The following is a 19,258-nucleotide window of genomic DNA, read 5'->3' as shown; positions in this document are numbered from 1 at the left end:
GTTACAAAAAATATTTCTGACAGCACTCAAAAAATTACAAAAAAAATTAGTTTTCATGCATAAAATAGATGACTATAAGTGTTTCATTGGTGGTCGATTCTTCTCTATACTTGACTGAGGAACTAAAAATCATCAAGTTATTTAATTATTACTCATTGCTTTAACGCAAGAATTCAAACAATATTTTTTATTTTGAATCCCCAATTTTCTTTAACAGGCCAAATATCTAGTAGTATCTTGGTCTTTGTATTCTAATATATATAATGTGCTTCATCTAAATCTTCCTGTTTAGACTCTTAAGCTTCAGCAACAATCAGCAAAACTGTTCTAACAACTGATGTATATCAGAATCTCAATTCTCTCAATATTATTAAATCTGTTCAATCAGGGCAAACAGACATTTTTCAGAGATCTTTAATTGATCCAATTTTTGTTTTTCTTTATATGTTTTTCATATACATTAAACTTCCCAAATATTTAAAGGAATCACCTTCTTAAATCTCATAGTATCCATTACAGCCACATTACTCTTATAAGCAACAACAAAATATATGTTAACTAATAATAATTTTAAATTTCAATGTCTTTCTTTCCAGAACTTTAAACTATCAAGGGATATTAATAATACTTCTCCTAGTATGTATTTTGCCAGCCTATTTATTTTTGATTATATAATAAAAAATAAAATAAAAAGATGTATCAAAAGGATGGTAAGAATAAGTATTAAAAATTAACAAGATCAAAATCATAAATAAAATGATGCCTAAATAAATACAAGAACATAGTACAATGTTAATTTACCTTGAACACTGATCATTATAACAGCAGAAAGTCCTGATCCAATTCCATTACCAGCCTCACACAGATAATAGCCTTCATTATTTTTCTGAATATTATTAATAGACAATGTACCTTCATCAACTTTAATATCAGGATTATTAGCTTTTAAATCTTTATAATCACCTGGTGAATCCCCTATATATAGATAGATAAGAAGTATGTATTAGTTACAAAATTATTAGGAAATATGAAGAAACAAAGAATTACTATGTTAATTACAAAGGTAATCAATTTTTAAAAAAAGTTGTCATTTTTATAGATGACATTGTTTGTAACTTCATGAATTTAAAACGTCCCAGTTAATCTATTGAAAGGCAACCATGTTTGAATACAAACTAATTTTTAAAATAACAGCTGGTTGCTTTTTTTCAATGGGGATGGCAACTCCAGTTGTAATGAACTGTTAAGGGACACTTTTTCTTGTTTGGGTGATAATCAAAGCGGTAAACTAGTGACCGAGTAAAGTATTGGTAAATCTGAGCCTCACACTAAAATTATTTAAAACCAATAAAAGTGTGACAAAAACAGTAATACAATAGAGAATGTTAAAATGTAGTCAACCAGTAACAATTTATAGTAATCATATTGATAATTTTTAAAGTTAAATATAAAACAGTCAAGTACTGGTTTATTAGACACTAGGGATTATATACCTGTATGAATTCACACATTCTTACTTCAAGCTCAATAAAATAAATAAAATTACAATTGTTCTATCAAAATTGGAGAAATGTAATAAAACTATATCTTTTATATACACATCTCTTGATTTCTGAGATGGAAGGGTAACACTTTAGATGTTTGGTATTAAAGAATAATAAATTAAAATTCAAGAGCTATAGGAAGAAATCATTAACATGATAAAGATAAATGAAATATAGTTGAATAATAAGAATCTAAGAACATATGAATATTTTTCAGCTAAATTTATAATATAACTAAATTTTAAATTTTATTTGTCATATGTAAAATTAATTACGATAGCAATTTTATGTATTCCCAAAATGAAGTTTAAGGTTAATATGTTAGGTTAGAAAGAAACTAATCTTTCTTAGCTATGATTAATGCAATATTATTGATCAGTAGTCAACTTATATTCTGACAACACCAATCTCTTTTAAATCTTGGTACAGCATTTATTACCTTTTAGACACCATATAAGATTGCTGTCTTCACTGAATTTTATAAGTGAAAATAATTTGATTGAAAATTGTATTGAAAAAAATACTAAACTTATTTTTTGTTTTCAATATGCAACTCTCTGGGATCAATGTGTTACGAAAACAATGAGCTATAAGAGAATGTAGTTCGCCTTATTCACTAGAAACATCTTTATTTATTTAACCAACAAATAAAAAAAAAATAATAAAAATTTAACCTACCAGAAGCCTTTTTCCATGTGACAACTGGTTTTGGGAATCCATCAGCTTTACATTCAATTTTTGCATCACTACCTTGTGCAAAAGCTTTATCAGTTGGTTCAAGAATCCAACGAGGAGGAACTGCAGATCAAAAATAAGTGCACATCAGAAAAATTTCTGTCACAATATAACAAACAAAAATAAAATAACTACAATATTTTTTCAATAACTTCTGAGATGTAATTTTACATGAAATTTAAAAAAATATGTTTGTTTTAAATACTGCTGAAACAATTTAAGTATTTAATTAATAATATTAAATTTAATTTTATTAGCTTTATGTATTAAATACTTTTTTTTAATTTGTTGAATATTATAAATGCAGTATAAACCACAAAAGATATTTTTTTAAAAACAAAGAAAATGCATTATTTTTTACTTTTTTAACAATAATCTAAAGCAACCTCAAAGATTCATGCTTAAAAAATTTATTTGGACTACAAATATATTAATTTTCCTTTCAAATGAATTACAGTGCAGCAACGAGATAAAATAAAAATTTTATTCCACAGAAATATTTACTTATATATCCTTATAAAATTTTACTTGCTGAAAATAAATCTTTGCAAACTCAATTTGTAAATTTATATTTAACATTATACATCAACATTAAAATTGGTTGGCTAAAATAATTAAAAAATGGAAGTATTTTAAAACAATTTGTTTGAATCAAAATATATACCACTAATAAGCAGATAAACACAGCTCAACAATATTTTATTTATTCATATTGGTAATGACAGGATAATATCCAAATACAATCACCCTACTTTTCTATGAAGTAGTAATTACATTCTTGGAAATTCAAAATCTTTCATTATCTTGAATTTATAGATTCAATTCAGTTTGAATTCTTTTTATTAATTTCAGTTTTCAATTGTGAAAATGAAGCAAATTAAAAAGATCCAACTAAAAAGTTAAAATTTCAATTTTAAGATTATACAATTTACGAGATAAATAAATGATACTTTCCAATCTTTTTTTAAGATTTAAATAAAAACTATTTGTATATTTATTATTATCTACAGATAGCAAAATTTGCAATATTTCTGTTAAAAGATTTAATTTAGCAAATACACCTGAAGGCTTCCGTTTAGGAATATAATGTAGAAATTTGTACTCAGCAAAAAATTTTGTATGACTGGTATTTGAACCTAGTAACTTCTACATAAAAAGCGAAGATGCAGCAACTATACTATACTGCAAACTAAATATATTTAATGAAATATTGACAGATATGAATGATTTTTTTTAAACAGCACCATTTATTAAAATTAATTTAAATCTTTCTGTTTATGATATGTTCAATTTTACTGAAATTGAATAAAGACTAATTACAAATCATCTTTCTTATTACAGACTTGAATAAATCATCTTTAATGACACTCAGATATATGAAAGTAACATCAATGGAAAGGAAAATTTGAAATGTTTTGCATTACATTTAGTTCATAACATCGCATCACATGTGTTCAATATGAGCTCTTGTATACATGACACACATCAAGCCTGTAGACTAATTTCTGCTATACATGCAACATTGGATGAGCCACTAATGCAATGGCCTCTTGATGCAAAGATCCTGGATCCTGGCCTCCTCTCAAAGATCCTGGATCATAGGTGGTAAAGGTGGCCGATATATTTGTTGTTTGACAAAACCCCAAGAGAAAAAAGTCACAGGATGTATGGTCAGGAGGAGGTGGAGGCCAATGCAAATATTCACTATTGTGATGTTCAGGACACCCAATCCACTTCTTTGGTAGTTGCCTTTTCAGTTCATGTCCGACATCTAAATGGAAATAGAATGGTCCCCATCTTGTTGAAAAATTAAACCTTGGATATCCTGTTTCAGTTGTGGATTTCTGCGAAACTCTTTCACACCTCACTTACTGGTAGATGGCCACTTTCACTTACAGATCGCTTTCGCTTATCCCTTTGCTTTAAAGTTAGAATACCACTTACTGGGCCCCCTGAGTGCATCTTCACCAAACTTCTTTATAAAATTACATTGCACACTGATAACAGACTGAAAATCAAACACACATTCTGTCTTCGTTGGCAGCAATTTTCTCTCCTACTCCCCTGCGACAAAATCAATAACTACATGATATCTGTACCAGCCACAAGAAATTTTTGAGCTTTCCTTTCCATTGATGATACTTTCATGTATCTAAGTGTTACTAAACATGAGTTTGTAATCAGAAAGATCATTTTTAATAACCTTTATAATAAATATTATTTTCTGTTTTTTTTTTTTCAGTAAGAATTAATAAAATGTGTTTCTTTTAAATACTTAAAATGACAGTAAGCAGTGACAGTTTTAAGAATTTATTAATTATTAACTCAACTATTTGATGAATATGCATGAATTTTTGAGGTTTCTTAAAATAAATATCTATATATTAAAAGCATAAATAAAAAAGGATTGTTTTCATGGTGCAAATTTAAAAGTATATGTATTACATACATAAAAAAATAATAAATTACTCAAAAAAGATAATAAAGTACTCATAGTTTTTTGGCAAGTTCAATTTCCAAACATTTTACTCAGAACCATAACTGCATATTTCATTAAACATAATGTGATATGTTTTTAATAAATATATTTATAACACTTTTGTACTGAGTTTGTTAATTAAAAAAAGGCTAATCCTTATAGATAAAAATACTAAATAATATTACAGAATGTAAAAAATACATCTGATCTTTAAATAATTTCAAAATTTTATTTTATCATTTTTGAAAACAATCCTCTCATTATTAACAAAAGATGGATGATATCTTGTAATTTAAGTATAGAGTATTCTACTCACGATAAGTGCTATTTTCCAACAAGAGATTACAGTAAGCAATTTAAGCAGTTAAGATATGATGGACAAATACATTACTTTAATCTTTTAGGTCATGTAATCACTACATGCTGCCAGAAGAAAACAATCATATTTTTAAATGGAATCTAGTAAGAATAATTATTATGGAATACTTTAGTTAATAAAAACGATAACAAAAAGTAAGGTAAGGAAAAATTTAAATGAATAAATCTCTTTTTTCATTATTCTACTATTTTAAAGGATAAACAAGATTATTATGTTTTCCTCCTCATTTATCCAACTAGGGATGAATTCCGTACATACAGGACAAGAAAGACATAAAAAAATTATTATTTCAAAACTCTTACAAAATCTACATAAATTTCAAAAATCAGTCAAAAAAACTAGAGATTAGTCGCACAAAAATAAGCAATACATTTAACAATTTTTTTTAATGCTTCACCATAGGAATCCTGATGCTTGTGGGAGATAACATAATCCACCATTTCACAACCCAAAAAATTTTAATCAACTAAAAAGAAAAATTTATCAAAAATTCAACGATTTATGTTAATGTAAATTTTAAAAATCCATCTTTTGTATAGACAAACATAAAAAAAATAAATAGTACAAATTAATAAATATTTAATAAAAACTTATGTAATAAAATACTAAAATATGTTATCATGCAACAGTTACACTGACAAAATAAATTAAAACTCATGTTAATACGTGCAATTAAAAATAAAATTAATGTGTACAGGTGAGATTATTCAATTTTATAATAAAGCAAGATCAAAAAAATAAAAACACTTTTATCAAGCAAAAATTAGTGATGAGTTTATTTTACAAATTCAAATATTGCATTATGTGTTTGTTTGTTTTTATACTGATTTTATTTCAAAATATAATAATGCAGCTTGTTTATAAATACAAATAACTTTATTTTTATTTACATTCATTTATCATATCATACCTTTAATTTTTCATTTTATCATTAATATAGAGACTCACATTTTTCTATTATTTAGTTTTTCAGAAACAATAACTGCTACTGCTATACTTCACTAAGTAATATTTTACTTTACAAAAGAAAGAGGAAAACATATTGAATGGGGCATAGCCTACATAGAATCTGTTTTAATAAAGGATAATAGAAGGAAAAATGGAAAGAAAAGATGGTAAGAGGAAGAGAAAGATTAGAATGCTTAGACATTAAGAGGGGAAAATGCTATAATAAAATAAAGAAAATACTCAGGACCAAAAAAAAAAAACGAGTCTAAAGTAGAATGTGTTGAAAGAAAGATTCACTAAAGAAGAATAAGGAAAAAAGAAGGTAATAAAAGGATAAACACTTGGGGACAAGGATAAACAGATGTACTAAAAATTTGGAAGAAACAGAGGTGAAAATTAAAGTGACATGTGGCACTTTCTTCAAGATAAAGACCTTTTGGTGTAAAAAAAACTCAGAATTCAGGTAAGACATCATCGCATCTTCCCAAATCAGTTGAATTGGAAGTCGAGAGTTCCAGCGTTCAAGTCCTGGTAAAGTCAATTATTTTTACATGGATTTGAGTATTAGATTGTGGCTACCGGTGTTCTTTGGTGGTTGGGTTTCAATTAACCACACATCTCAGGAATGGTCGAACTGAGACTGTACGAGACTACACTTCATTTACACTCATACATATCATCCTCATTCTTCCTCTGAAGTATTATCTGAACGGTAATTACCAGAGGAAAAAGAAAGGTAAGACATTATCTGAATACTAAGGTATTATTTCATTCGGTTTTCCCTTTCAGAGATTAGAAGTTGTAACAATACCAAATGTCTGAATGTATTTGGCACATAATTATTTAGAATTATATATTAAAAATTTCTAAACGATGAGACTTTAAGAAGGATAGTAAATAAAAGGAGTTTCACTGGTGATATTATGATGAAGCTTGAATACTTTGATCATATTGTTAAGAATTTGAAATATAGACTTATTCAAGGGTAAATTGAGGGAAGACAGACTGTACAAACAAGAGAGTGGTTTGAGTATACATCTGTCCAGCTTAGCATGAAGAAACTGTACATTTAAGAAACAATCTTTATATATTCTCCATGGAAAAGGGTAGGATGAAAATAAATATGATAACACCCAATGTCACATGAACATATGACGCAATGAAATAATGAAATAAAGATACTTTAGAATAAAGTATTACTATATTTCTAATACATATATATATATATATATATATATTACTTTACTGAAATTAATCTTTTTAAGATTCATATTTTTCTTCTGTGCTGTTAAGGAAATTACCTAATATAGAATATTTAGATAAGACATACCTACCTTAATTTTTAATGAAAGTACTTTTGTGGGATTTAGGATGTGGGATCCTGCTAAAGTACTTCCTTGAAAAATTAAAGTAAGATGTTTCTTATCTCAATATTCTGTACTAGGTGGTTTATTTAATAGAATTTAAATACATATATGATAAGGAGACCCATAAACACTTTTACAATAAAATTTATTTTAATTATTATTATTATTATTATATATTTTAGGTTCTTCTTCAAAAGATTGGCCATACAAATTTTATAATGTATTATTTTTTATTTATTTAGTATTTGCCTAAATAAACTCTTTGTTTAAAAAAAGTTTTAAAAATTTGCTTAACTTAAATTATTGAAATTACTGTTTTTAGAGTAGCACTGTTGCTTGTTTTAGCTCCCCTTTTCTCTTCATGGTTCAAAGGAGAATGGATATATATATATATATATATCCATCCTAATCCTCCTTTGAACCATGCAGAGAAAAAGGGAGCTAAAACAAGTAACAGTGTTACTCTAAAAAGAAACAGTAATTTCAATAACTCAAGTTAAGTAAATTTTTAAAACTGACTAACAATAAAGATTGTTTTTTTCCAAAGAGTTTCTTTAGACAAATACTAATCAAAACCTAATTTTAAATAAAAAAAATAATACTTTATAAAACTTATATAGCCAATTTTTTGAAGTTCTATTAACATATTTATTATTGTTGGTCATGAGACTGTAGTTAATAAAAGGAACACATAATTATTTACATATTGTCCTTTTCTAAGTGTACAAAAATGTTTATGAATGTGATTGTGCACAAATATACATGCAATTTATGAGTGATACACATTAATAAAGTCATTAAACTATGGTGCAGTACTAAATGCTACTTTTCTATACTACAAACATGCAATAGAAAGGGTGTTATATATTGTTAAATATTACAAAACAGAAAGAAATCAGGCAAAACAAAAAATATATTAAAAAAATTCATGCAAACATAAAAAGAAAGAAAAAAATAAAGTTAATAATAAATTAGAAGGTAAGAAATAGGTAAGGATAGGTTAGGATATGAATTAATTGCCTTTAAATTTATTAATAACTTTTTAAATCAATTTTTACCTAACCATATTCTAGCCTACCTAAAATAAATAAATGAAAGGATAAAAAGGATGGAAAGGATTCCTGAACAAAATATTCAACGCAGAATTATAAATCATTATGAAAAAATAAACAATGAACTTTTAACAATAATGAAAACTTTAAATTTGCAGATGATAATTCCTAACAACGCTGCAATATAAAAATAAATTCCAGACAAACTATAAATTTTATTAAATAAAATTATTTATTTTTAATTATCAGAGTTAATAAAATTTCCATCTTTTTTCTGACTATATATATTAGACTGATAATTATTTACTGAAAGTAAATTAAATACAAAATCACTGCTTTTTATATAAAATGTTCTATTATAACAATATAATTAATATCTTAACGTGAAAATACTCTTTACTAAGAATTCTATTGAAATAACACTACCACAAATGAAAACACATGAAGCTAATGTAAAAATATAAATTTATTTATGAAGAGCTTATTAATCTTAAATTAACATATTTAATCAAGAATTCACAGCATTAGATTTAATAATTTCTAACTTTAAAAATAACTTGAAAAAATATGTTTTAAGCAATTGTATAAACTTCATATTATTTCTTAAAATAGATACAGAGAGTAAAGCAGTTTAAAAAACAAAAAAAAATAGTAAATGTATGTATAATAAAATCCCCAGAAATGTTTTCAATACATATACATATACATATATATATATATATATATATATATATATATTTGTGTATATATCTATTTGATTATTTAATTAAAATATGCAGATCTCTTATTCATATCATTTGTCCTGCAATAATTAAATTTATTTATGAGACAATTTACCCTTGCATTACACTTACTTGTTTATAATAATACTAATTTATTTAATAAATGTTATCCTAACTAATTCACAAATAAATTAATACGTTTAAATTATTAGAAAATAAAATTTATCAGACTACAGAAATTACAAAAAAAAATCAACTGAATAAATACAAAAATAGTTCAATATTTTTTAAGTTTAGAAAACTGTAAACATTATGTGTAGTATAAGTTACATACAGAAAATATTACAAAATGCAACTTATTTGTAGTAATACTCATGCATTAATATTAACTATAATATAACAACCAATAAACTATAAATTTGACAGTGTTTTTTAGTTTAAATTCAAATGGCATTTATGCACACACATTTATTTTTTATTATAACATTTATTATAAAAATAATTTCAACAACGTTTCATGGTTAAATTAATTTGATATTTTTTAAAAAACCTAAACTTCACCAAAGTAATAAAATTTTCACCTAAGTAAAGTTCATAAAAAAAAAATGTTCTTCAGACACAGGCTATTATTAGAAACAGATTTTTTTCTAAAAAAATGAAAGGTTTTTTTATGTTAAGTCATCTTTAGTATTTCATAATTTTATTATACAATCATTAGTATCCATAAATTGAAAGATATAAAACAATTTTGACCATTGATTAAGTTCATTCAAGAATAGGTGTAAAAAATTCACATCCCTTCAACCCCTCAAGGAGCATTTAAAAAAAACTACAATGAATTTAATGATAAAGTGGTTCAAATTTTAACTACACTTAAATGAGATCATCCATATCTAATGTTCCCTTTCTCATTTCAAATCCAATATTTTTGCATCATAAAGCAGTGCTGAGATTATCCACTAAGCTCCAGAATTAAATAGAAAATTATAAACATTGATATAAAATTAAGATCTGTTATTGTAAAAATGAGGGAAAATGTTTTAAATAAGTTTGTGAGTTAATTATTTTTTTTAAATTTATTTTCAAAATCGGTTCTAAAAATATATATTTACAAAAAAGTAATATAAAATACTATGCAACACTATCAATATTTTGATAATGTTAGTATTAGCTATAATTTCTATTAAAATTTATTCATGGTCTTTATTCAATTTGTTCATGGTCGGAATTTTAGAATTATCTACTGGATATTGATGGTTGAGAAAAGGGTAAATTGTTGAGATGGTGATGAAAATGTCTGGAAAAAATTATAAAAAATAAATCATAAAAGATAAAAACAATTGTGTGTGTACAAGAGTTGAATATACTAAGTGAAGGTCTCAAAAGATGCCAAGACTGACATTCCTAACTTTACTGAAGTACCATTTTGTGGAACTAAGCATTTAAAAAATTTATGAACTGATATAATTCTAAATTAACTCAATGTTATAATAAACTAGGCTTCTGAAATCAAGACATTAAATAGGAATAAAATCTTAATGTCCCAGATACCATCATTAAAAAATAAAGTAACACTTGTACTGTTACTCTAATTACGTTTAAGAAATCACTTTCATCAATTTTTACAATTTTTAAGTAATGAGAAATAAACACATCTACAATTAATGCATACTGCTTAAGGGCTACTGAAATTGCACGATTATTTCCAATTGATTAGATAGTAAAAATATCAAACGTTCATGTATTTAAATAATAAGTTGACTGATTATAAACATATATAGTATACAAATAACAAAACTAATAATTACCAAATGTAAGTTTAACCTATCCTAACATTCTAATTTTCTTCTAAAGGAAAAATGAATAAAAACCAAATTTTGAAAATACATAAGATATGAAATATATCTTGAAAGTGTTTTTATTAATTGCAACTGAACAGAAACTAGTCACGCTCTAAGCACTATTATACATGAACTAAATATGATAATACAGTGTATAACTGCTACAGGCAGAGCAAATAGCATTTGTAAAATAAAAATGTAAAAATTGCACCAAACCTTATAAGGCATTAATAGTTAAATGAACTACTCATTAGCTCCCCGATCATGACAAATATAAAGCAATTATTTAAAATTAATAATAAAGTAAAAATTATTTTTAATCTGTATTTGAAAACAAAATCAATATTATAACTAACCAGATGATTAAGTTCAAAAGCACATAATTACATTGCAAGGTTGATATAAGGTAATTGATTTAAAGTAATAAATTATGTTTAAAACATTCAGTAACAGAACAAATATTATATTTAAAAATATACAGTAAAGTGTAAATAAATAACATTACAAGTAATCTCTCTACATAATAAAAATAGTGAACTTTTAATTAAGACAATTTGTAATTTCTATGAGAAATTGTCTTTTAGTTTCAAGGATTTATAATTTTATAAACACACATTGAAGTAAATTACAGGATAGTAATAAAATAGAAAAAATAACAGAACAAAGGAAACAAGATTGAAGCCTGAACAGAAAAATTCATACAAACTATATGAAAATGACAGTCATGACAAGTCAGGCCGATCGGAAAGTGAGGTTCAGAAATAAGTAACAGATTTGTTGAATTTATAAAAAAAAGGGTAAATCCAAGAATGATATTTTGAAGTGTAAATTTTATACCTCTAATAAAAAAAAGGATTCATCTTGTCAAAGTTCTATGATTTTATTTTCAAAAATACAGTTACTGAATGACTGTTATAAGAAGATGTTACTATTTGCTTAGAGGAAATTTTAATTTAAATAAACTGGAACGTCACTTTCAGATCAAAATATCTGATAAATGAACATAAAGCATTACATTACAAGTAAGAAAACAATTTTTTTTATATACATGTAGACTAAGTAAGTACCCTTAACGATTAGGGTTGCTGTCTTGTTAGCGACACCAGCTGGATTAGAAGCAATACATGTATATTCACCAGCATGACGGAATGTTACACTTTGAATGATAAGAAGTGATGTTTGGCGGCCGACATTCACTGTTGTCGCAGCCGTACCAATCTCTTCACCATCTAACAGCCAAGTAAATGATATAGGAAGATCACCCTTAGCAGAAACACAAGTGAACTGGACGTAGTCACCTTCTTTTACATACTCCGATGATAATGTTAAGGGGAGCAAAGATGGAATTTCTACTCATTTAAAAGAAATGTAGTCATTAAAAACTAATAGATATTTTCTGTTTGGGAAGAATTAAACAATAAAAAATACCTTTTTTACATTTAAATAGTTTATACAACTCTTTTAGTCAAAACTTTTGATCAAAATAACATACTTTTATTGTAATGAATACATAAAACCACAAATCAATGGAATACTTAAATAAGAACATGCACATGTTTTTTAATTCATGATTGGTATCATACACAATGAACAATCATTTTTTTAAATAAAATCTTCAGTTCATAAAAATAGAGTAACCACATTAAAATACATTGTGTTTACATGAAAGAATTAGTTAAAACAGACTCAAAATCCATGATTTTATATTTATATTAAAGGAACTACAAAAAGATAACTTATTACAACTTATAATCGAATTATCGAGATTCCAATAAAGAAGTTTTGGTTAGATTTTATCATTTCTTATAAACAAGTTTTATGAAAGTTCATTTGTAAAACTATTGCAAAAAAAATTAAAAAGTACAAATTCATAATTTTTTCATTTTGTTTAATAACGAAACATTTATTTTACTATACTTTTATTCAAATTACCCTTTACTACATTTACAAAATGCCCTGACTTACTTTTTAATAAATGGTTTAGAGTAACAATATTAAAAAGAATTAAAAACCTCAACATACACAACTTTAACCACAACATATTTAGAAGAAATTTTCAAAAGAATGACCAGGTGAACAAAGAATATTGTTCAAGAAATGAATATTAAATATTTAAATGTAATAGTTAGAAAAAGTTGCAAGCTATGCGATCTTTAAACTGATTTATATGTGCATAGGAGGCAGGAAGAGAACACAGTTAAAACAAAATAAGATATAACAGAAAAAATATAAATAATTAAAGAAAATAAATCATCTAATAAAAAGTGCAATAATATAATGAATTTCTACCCTTGACTTTAAGAACAGAAGAATGTTCTGTTTTTCCTGCATCATTATTTACAATACAAGTATAATTTCCGGATTGATCAAGTGATAAATGAGAAAGTGATAAAATACTAGTCATATCATCCAACTGCTGAATCTTGTGATCAGAATCCGATGCGATTTTTTCACCATTTTTTAACCAAAGAAATTCTATGGGGAGATCACCAGATATAACTGTACACATCACTTTAACTGAACCACCTCCATTCATCCCATTTGGATTGAAACTGAATGGTTCAATCTGAGGCAAAACTAAAACCACAGAATTTCATATAAACTTCAACAAAATTGTATAGATATTCATGAACTGAAAAAATAAATGCTTGTAATAGTTTCATTTATCTTTAAATAGATATTAATAGAAAAAAAGAAGCAAAAACAATACTCCTAAAGTAACCAGATGTAAACAAAGATTAAACATAAAACAACTATAAAAAAATATAAGTAAATAATATATAAAAAGTTAAAAGTAACATACAGTCCCAAACACAAGCATACATTTTCAACAAAAAAAATCCTTGTCATAATTTAGTATGATGACCTTTTATCTACCGTGAAACATAGTCAAGCATGATTTGCTAACCAAAACTGAAAATCCTAGGTCAGTAAGTAAAAGTATGTATTCAAAGGACCACTGGATGAGGCCAATGTTTTTTGGTAATAGTTGATTTTTTTATTGTACTTGTCTTACAGTTCACCCAGTTTAACATTTTATATTTTATATTTTCTTGATAAGTCAACAACAAAAATTAAATATTAAATTAATGATACTACGGTGTAATAAAAAATACAAAAGAAGAAGATGCATTTTCTCAAAAAGAAGTTCAATTTAAAATCTACTTAATACAGAAAATTTACTTGTAAATTTTCAAAAGAATGACCAGGTGAACAAAGAGTATTGTTCAAGAAATGAATATTAAATATTTAAATACATGCAATAGTTCATTTAACTATTGCATTATTTAAATGCAATAGTTAAATGAACTATTGCATGTATTTAAATAATAAGTTGACTGATTGTTCTTGTTCACCCTCTATTACACATTATAATAACATTACTTGAATTTTCATGATGTAGTAGAGCCTCTACTAGGCACATTTCTACAAACTGAAGATTTTATAACAGATTCGATCCAAACTAATGGGATGGTTCCATAGTAGTAGAATAGGCCAAATGAAGATAATTGTTCCTAAACTAGACTGATAAAAGTATGAATCTATTGAGCAATAGGACAATCCTCCTGTTGACAAACTCCACTGAGCAACGCATTTATACAACAGCATGCTCTGGTCATTAGGTATATATATATATATATTAGATTTATATACTAAAAAATGATACATAATGCATTTCCTTTTTTAATATACACAACTTGAGCTTGTGTATATTTTTAGCTCTTTTTATTTTGTGTTTATTTTAAGTTCTGCTTCATTAAAATTTATTTAACAATGTAGAAAACATTGCTGTTTTTATCTGTAAGTTTAACATTCACACCAGTTTTTTAATCATGATTTTCATATTTATGCACTGAAATGCAATAATGTTTGTCATTTAACTGATCGATCGTTTAATCCTAATAAAAAATAGTGATACTTGAAATAGGCCTCTTGAACTACACTTCCCAGTATCTAAGATAACCAACCACTGCCCCAACTTTGATGGGTAATTGAAGTTTTACTCTATTATTTTTTTTTTTAAATATTTGATTATGTTTTATAAGATATTCAATTAGAAACACAACAAAAATATAAAGATATGCAAGCATGCTTGATATTAGATCAGCTGATACCAGGCTCCATTTCCAGCAAAGGGTCTGGCATTCTTTCACCAACTATCTTGTTCATTCTCCTAGTCGAAATATAAGAGTAATACATCCAAGATTGTAAGAATAATAATTTCAGACCTAAACATCTGTGGCTTTCATTTATAATATGTTTATTATTTTTTTTTGTTATAGGAATTGTAACATAACTTATTAAAGAAGTTCTTGTATTTAATCAATGCTTATTTATTAATCAGATTTTATTTATTAAAATAAATAAATAATGCTTATTTACTGAACAAAGCATATTCTATTATTGAACATATATCATTCATGAATCTTAAAAAAACATTTTATTGTACAAAAATATAAATAGAAAATTAAATTAGATCTAAAAATATTGGAATGATCAACAAAAAATAATACTAAATAAATTACTTTAAAGTATGATTAATATGGTGATGAAAATGAATGGAAATAAGGTACCTATACCTAATAAAAATAAAGGTTGTTTTACTAATAAAGATAAAGGGACTAAATGATCAATCATTTTAAATATTTTTATATCCAATAATAGAAAAACTACAAAACTAAATTATTACTGTTAATTATAGTTTGGAAAAATTTTGGATAACATATAAAACACCTCAATAGCTACACCATTTAACATAATAAAGCACTAAAATAAAATAAAAATACAATTAATTAGGTTCATAAAATTAATATGAGCTGGAAAGCAGGGTACACATCACTCAAGCTGTTAGGGTTTATCTAATAGTAACAGTTATAAAACTGAATAAAAGGGATTCTTAGAATGTAATTATCACAACCCATCCAACACTTTTTCATTTATCTTCATTGACTACAATTACCATGAATCTCCAAACTAGTAGAATAATTGACGACACCAGCAGGATTTCTTACAGTACATGTGTAATTGCCTCTATGATGTGAACTAGCAGAATCAATTAATAACATACTAGCTTTTTTTCCAACTTTATTTGTTGATATTCCAAGTTGTGACATATCACCAAGTCCATGAAAACTCCAAGATATATCAAGAGGAGCATCACCTTGTGATACTAAACATGTTACTTGAGCTGCTTCACCAGCAAATATTGGCGACTCACCAAAATCAAATGGAATAATTCGAGGGGCAACTATAAGAATGTAAATGTATAAAAGACTATAAAAAAAATGTTAAATTATACGTACTTAGTAAATTTAATTGCATACCTTTTAACAAAAAAAAATTATTTATTAGTATAAAAAATACATAAAGAATTACATATCCAATTCAGACTGATTTAATTCAGCTGCATTATTGATAAGCATAAATTTGTAATCATGTAAGAATTTAATCAATAATAATTCCTGAAATAATGTATTTCTTCTGTAACTATTCTGAAGTCTTAACAAAACAGAAATTCATGTAGTTTAAAAACAACCTAACCTAATCTGACATAACAAACTAGCCTAACCAAACTAAAATTAATAAAAACTTAATAAAATAATAACATACTGAAAATAATACTACAGGCGATTCAAAAACTAATATAAATATTATCCTCTGAAATATTTCATAAATTGTCTACTATGAAAAATAAGAACAACAATGAAAAAAATAACTAGTAACCATGAGACAAAAAAAGAAGTAAGATATCCTGAAAAATGTTACATTATCATTGAACTTAAGTCATATTGCATAAAAATAATTTTAATTACAAAAGCATCTTTATAACACCTTTTATATCACATCTGAATGAATAAAAATAAAAGAAAAGCTCCATCATAGTCTTTCTATTAAAATGTGATCATTCACTTAACTATCAAGCAACTAACAACTTGTTAGCATTGTGACATATTTTAACATAAAAAGAATTTCTAGAATTTCTTTTATCATTAATAAGTTTCAATTAAATATTTTTAATTTAATTAAATATTAAATATTTTTAACAGCAATTATATTTTTAACAATATTTTTAACAACAATTAAATATTTTTAACAGATTAAAAAAAAATTACTACAAGAAGAATATGATAATAGAAATGAAAAATCATTCATGAAATCTTTGTACATATTTTGCAGAGACAGTTTTCTTGACCTAAACCATTATTTTTAGAAACAAACTCATTTCATGAATTAAACCACCATCTAAAAAACGTTTCTAACTGAAAAAGTTAAATAACTGATTATATTAATAGTTAGAAATGTGATATTTTACAATAAAATGAAATTTTGTTTAGTAATTATTAATACCAATATCTCAAATATTTGGAAATGCAGCACAAAAGGATTTAAGAAAGAATTTTTCCCATTTTTTTAAAAAGAAATTTTAAGGCATATTCTAGAAATTAATCTTTGAAATAAATATTTAACTAATATAGGAAAAAATACAACAAAACGTTTGACAAAGGAATATATAGTGATATGCAAAATTACACATGCTCAAGTATTTACGACATATTACGAGTACACGACAAATAACTCTTTTAATACAATATGAATCTACATGCAGTAGAGAATATTTTATATAAAATAATCATCAATTAATAGTCAAAGTACCATGAACAGAAAGATTAGTAGAGTAATTAACAGATCCTGCAGGATTTTTTGCAGTACAAGTGTAAATACCGCGATGCTGGGCACCAGTAGAATCAATTAATAGTGTGCTTGCTTTACTCCCAATTTTAGTCGTTGATATACCAAGACGTCCCATTTCCCCAACCCCATGAAAACTCCATGAAATTTCTAAAGGTGAATCTCCTTCTGATACAAGGCATGTAACCTGAGCTGCCTGACCAGCAAAAATTGGTGATACTCCGAAATCAAATGGAAGAATACGTGGTGCCACTGAGTATATGAAATAAATTAAAAAAATATATAAAAAATAGCAAAAATTATATAAGATATATTTTTTTGAATGATTACTTAGGACACCTACACTTTACTAAATTAATGCTAATGAATTTTACAGGAATTAATGTAACTCTTGTAAATAATAATAGAAAGAAAATTAATACAAATAACTAAAATAATGTAATGAGGAAAAACCTAATCAAGATAATTTTTAATGAAACAAAACCAAAATATCAACAAAAGAGAGGGTGAACTGGTGAATGTTAATAAATATGCAAGTGAAGGTAAGTAAACGTGATGACAATCTACAAACATGCGACTGAAATTAACCATGCTAATATAAGAAGTTTATTTTTTTAGACTTAATTTTCTACCACGTATTTCAAGAGAAGTAGAATAATTAACAGATGCAGCTTTATTTTTGGCAATGCAAGTATAATTTCCACTATGCTGAGGACCAGTTGATTCAATTAAAAGCATGCTTGCTTTTTTCCCAGCTTTAACTGTTGATATTCCAAGTTTAGCCATATCACCCAAACTATGAAAACTCCATCTAATTTCAAGAGGTAAATCTCCTTCTGATACCAAACAAGTTACTTGCGCTGCTTGTCCAGCAAATATAGGTTCACCAAAATCAAATGGTATTATCCGTGGTGTAACTAAAAATTTGATAGTGACAGTAAAGAAAACAAAGTTAATATCAGAACTTCAAAGAAGAAAATATAATGGAAGTTTTCTACCTCTAAAACAAATATCTATTGCATTCATATTAATAAATATGCTATCTAACCTGGAGAAAAGGACCAGGTTAAGTAATGGAAATGATCTTTCTGTTGAGGCCGAAAAAGGAAAAAGGATAAGTGCTTAAAATGTGGATATTTTTCTTATTTCCATATCTTTATTTGTTTATCTTCATTGTTTTGATTCAAAGTATCTAAAAAGTTCAACTTTGGAAAAAATTATGATGAAAGTATAAGATTTGGTGATTAGAACTCTATTATTATTATTATTATTTTTCATTGTTAACTGACACTGTAATAATAATACAAAATATATATATAAATATTTGTGAATTATAAATATATTTACCCAAAATTACTGTTTTCAAAACTTTAGAACTTCAATACACCAATTTCAAAAGTGGCTTATTACTAATATTATTATTGCAAGATTACAGAAAAATTGTAAGTAAATTTATTTTTCTAAGTTTTTTATAGAAGCAGAGCAGCAAATTTTGATTGCT

General features: G+C 25.7%; 1 protein-coding gene across 17 annotated transcripts in view; it reads right to left on the bottom strand.

The window, feature by feature from the left end:
* The window catches only part of Dscam1 (Down syndrome cell adhesion molecule 1), a 607,521-nt gene that overhangs the window by 90,775 nt on the left and 497,488 nt on the right, over nucleotides 1–19,258 (bottom strand). For all 17 annotated transcript variants that reach the window (XR_012756684.1, XM_075368244.1, XM_075368245.1 and 14 more), the window contains 2 exons: nucleotides 2,223–2,342; nucleotides 802–975 (listed from right to left, as the gene is read on the bottom strand). Coding sequence is in view for 16 of the 17 variants with exons in the window: in XM_075368244.1 (XP_075224359.1) it covers nucleotides 802–975; nucleotides 2,223–2,342 (294 nt within the window). In the remaining variant the exon portion in view is untranslated. The remainder of the gene's footprint in view (nucleotides 1–801; nucleotides 976–2,222; nucleotides 2,343–19,258) is intronic.

The sequence above is a fragment of the Lycorma delicatula genome, chromosome 6 (assembly GCF_047948215.1).
Source record: "Lycorma delicatula isolate Av1 chromosome 6, ASM4794821v1, whole genome shotgun sequence".
Lineage (NCBI taxonomy): Eukaryota > Metazoa > Arthropoda > Insecta > Hemiptera > Fulgoridae > Lycorma > Lycorma delicatula.
The sequence above is the reverse complement of the archived record's forward strand: the minus strand, read 5'-3'. Positions and strand labels throughout refer to the sequence as shown.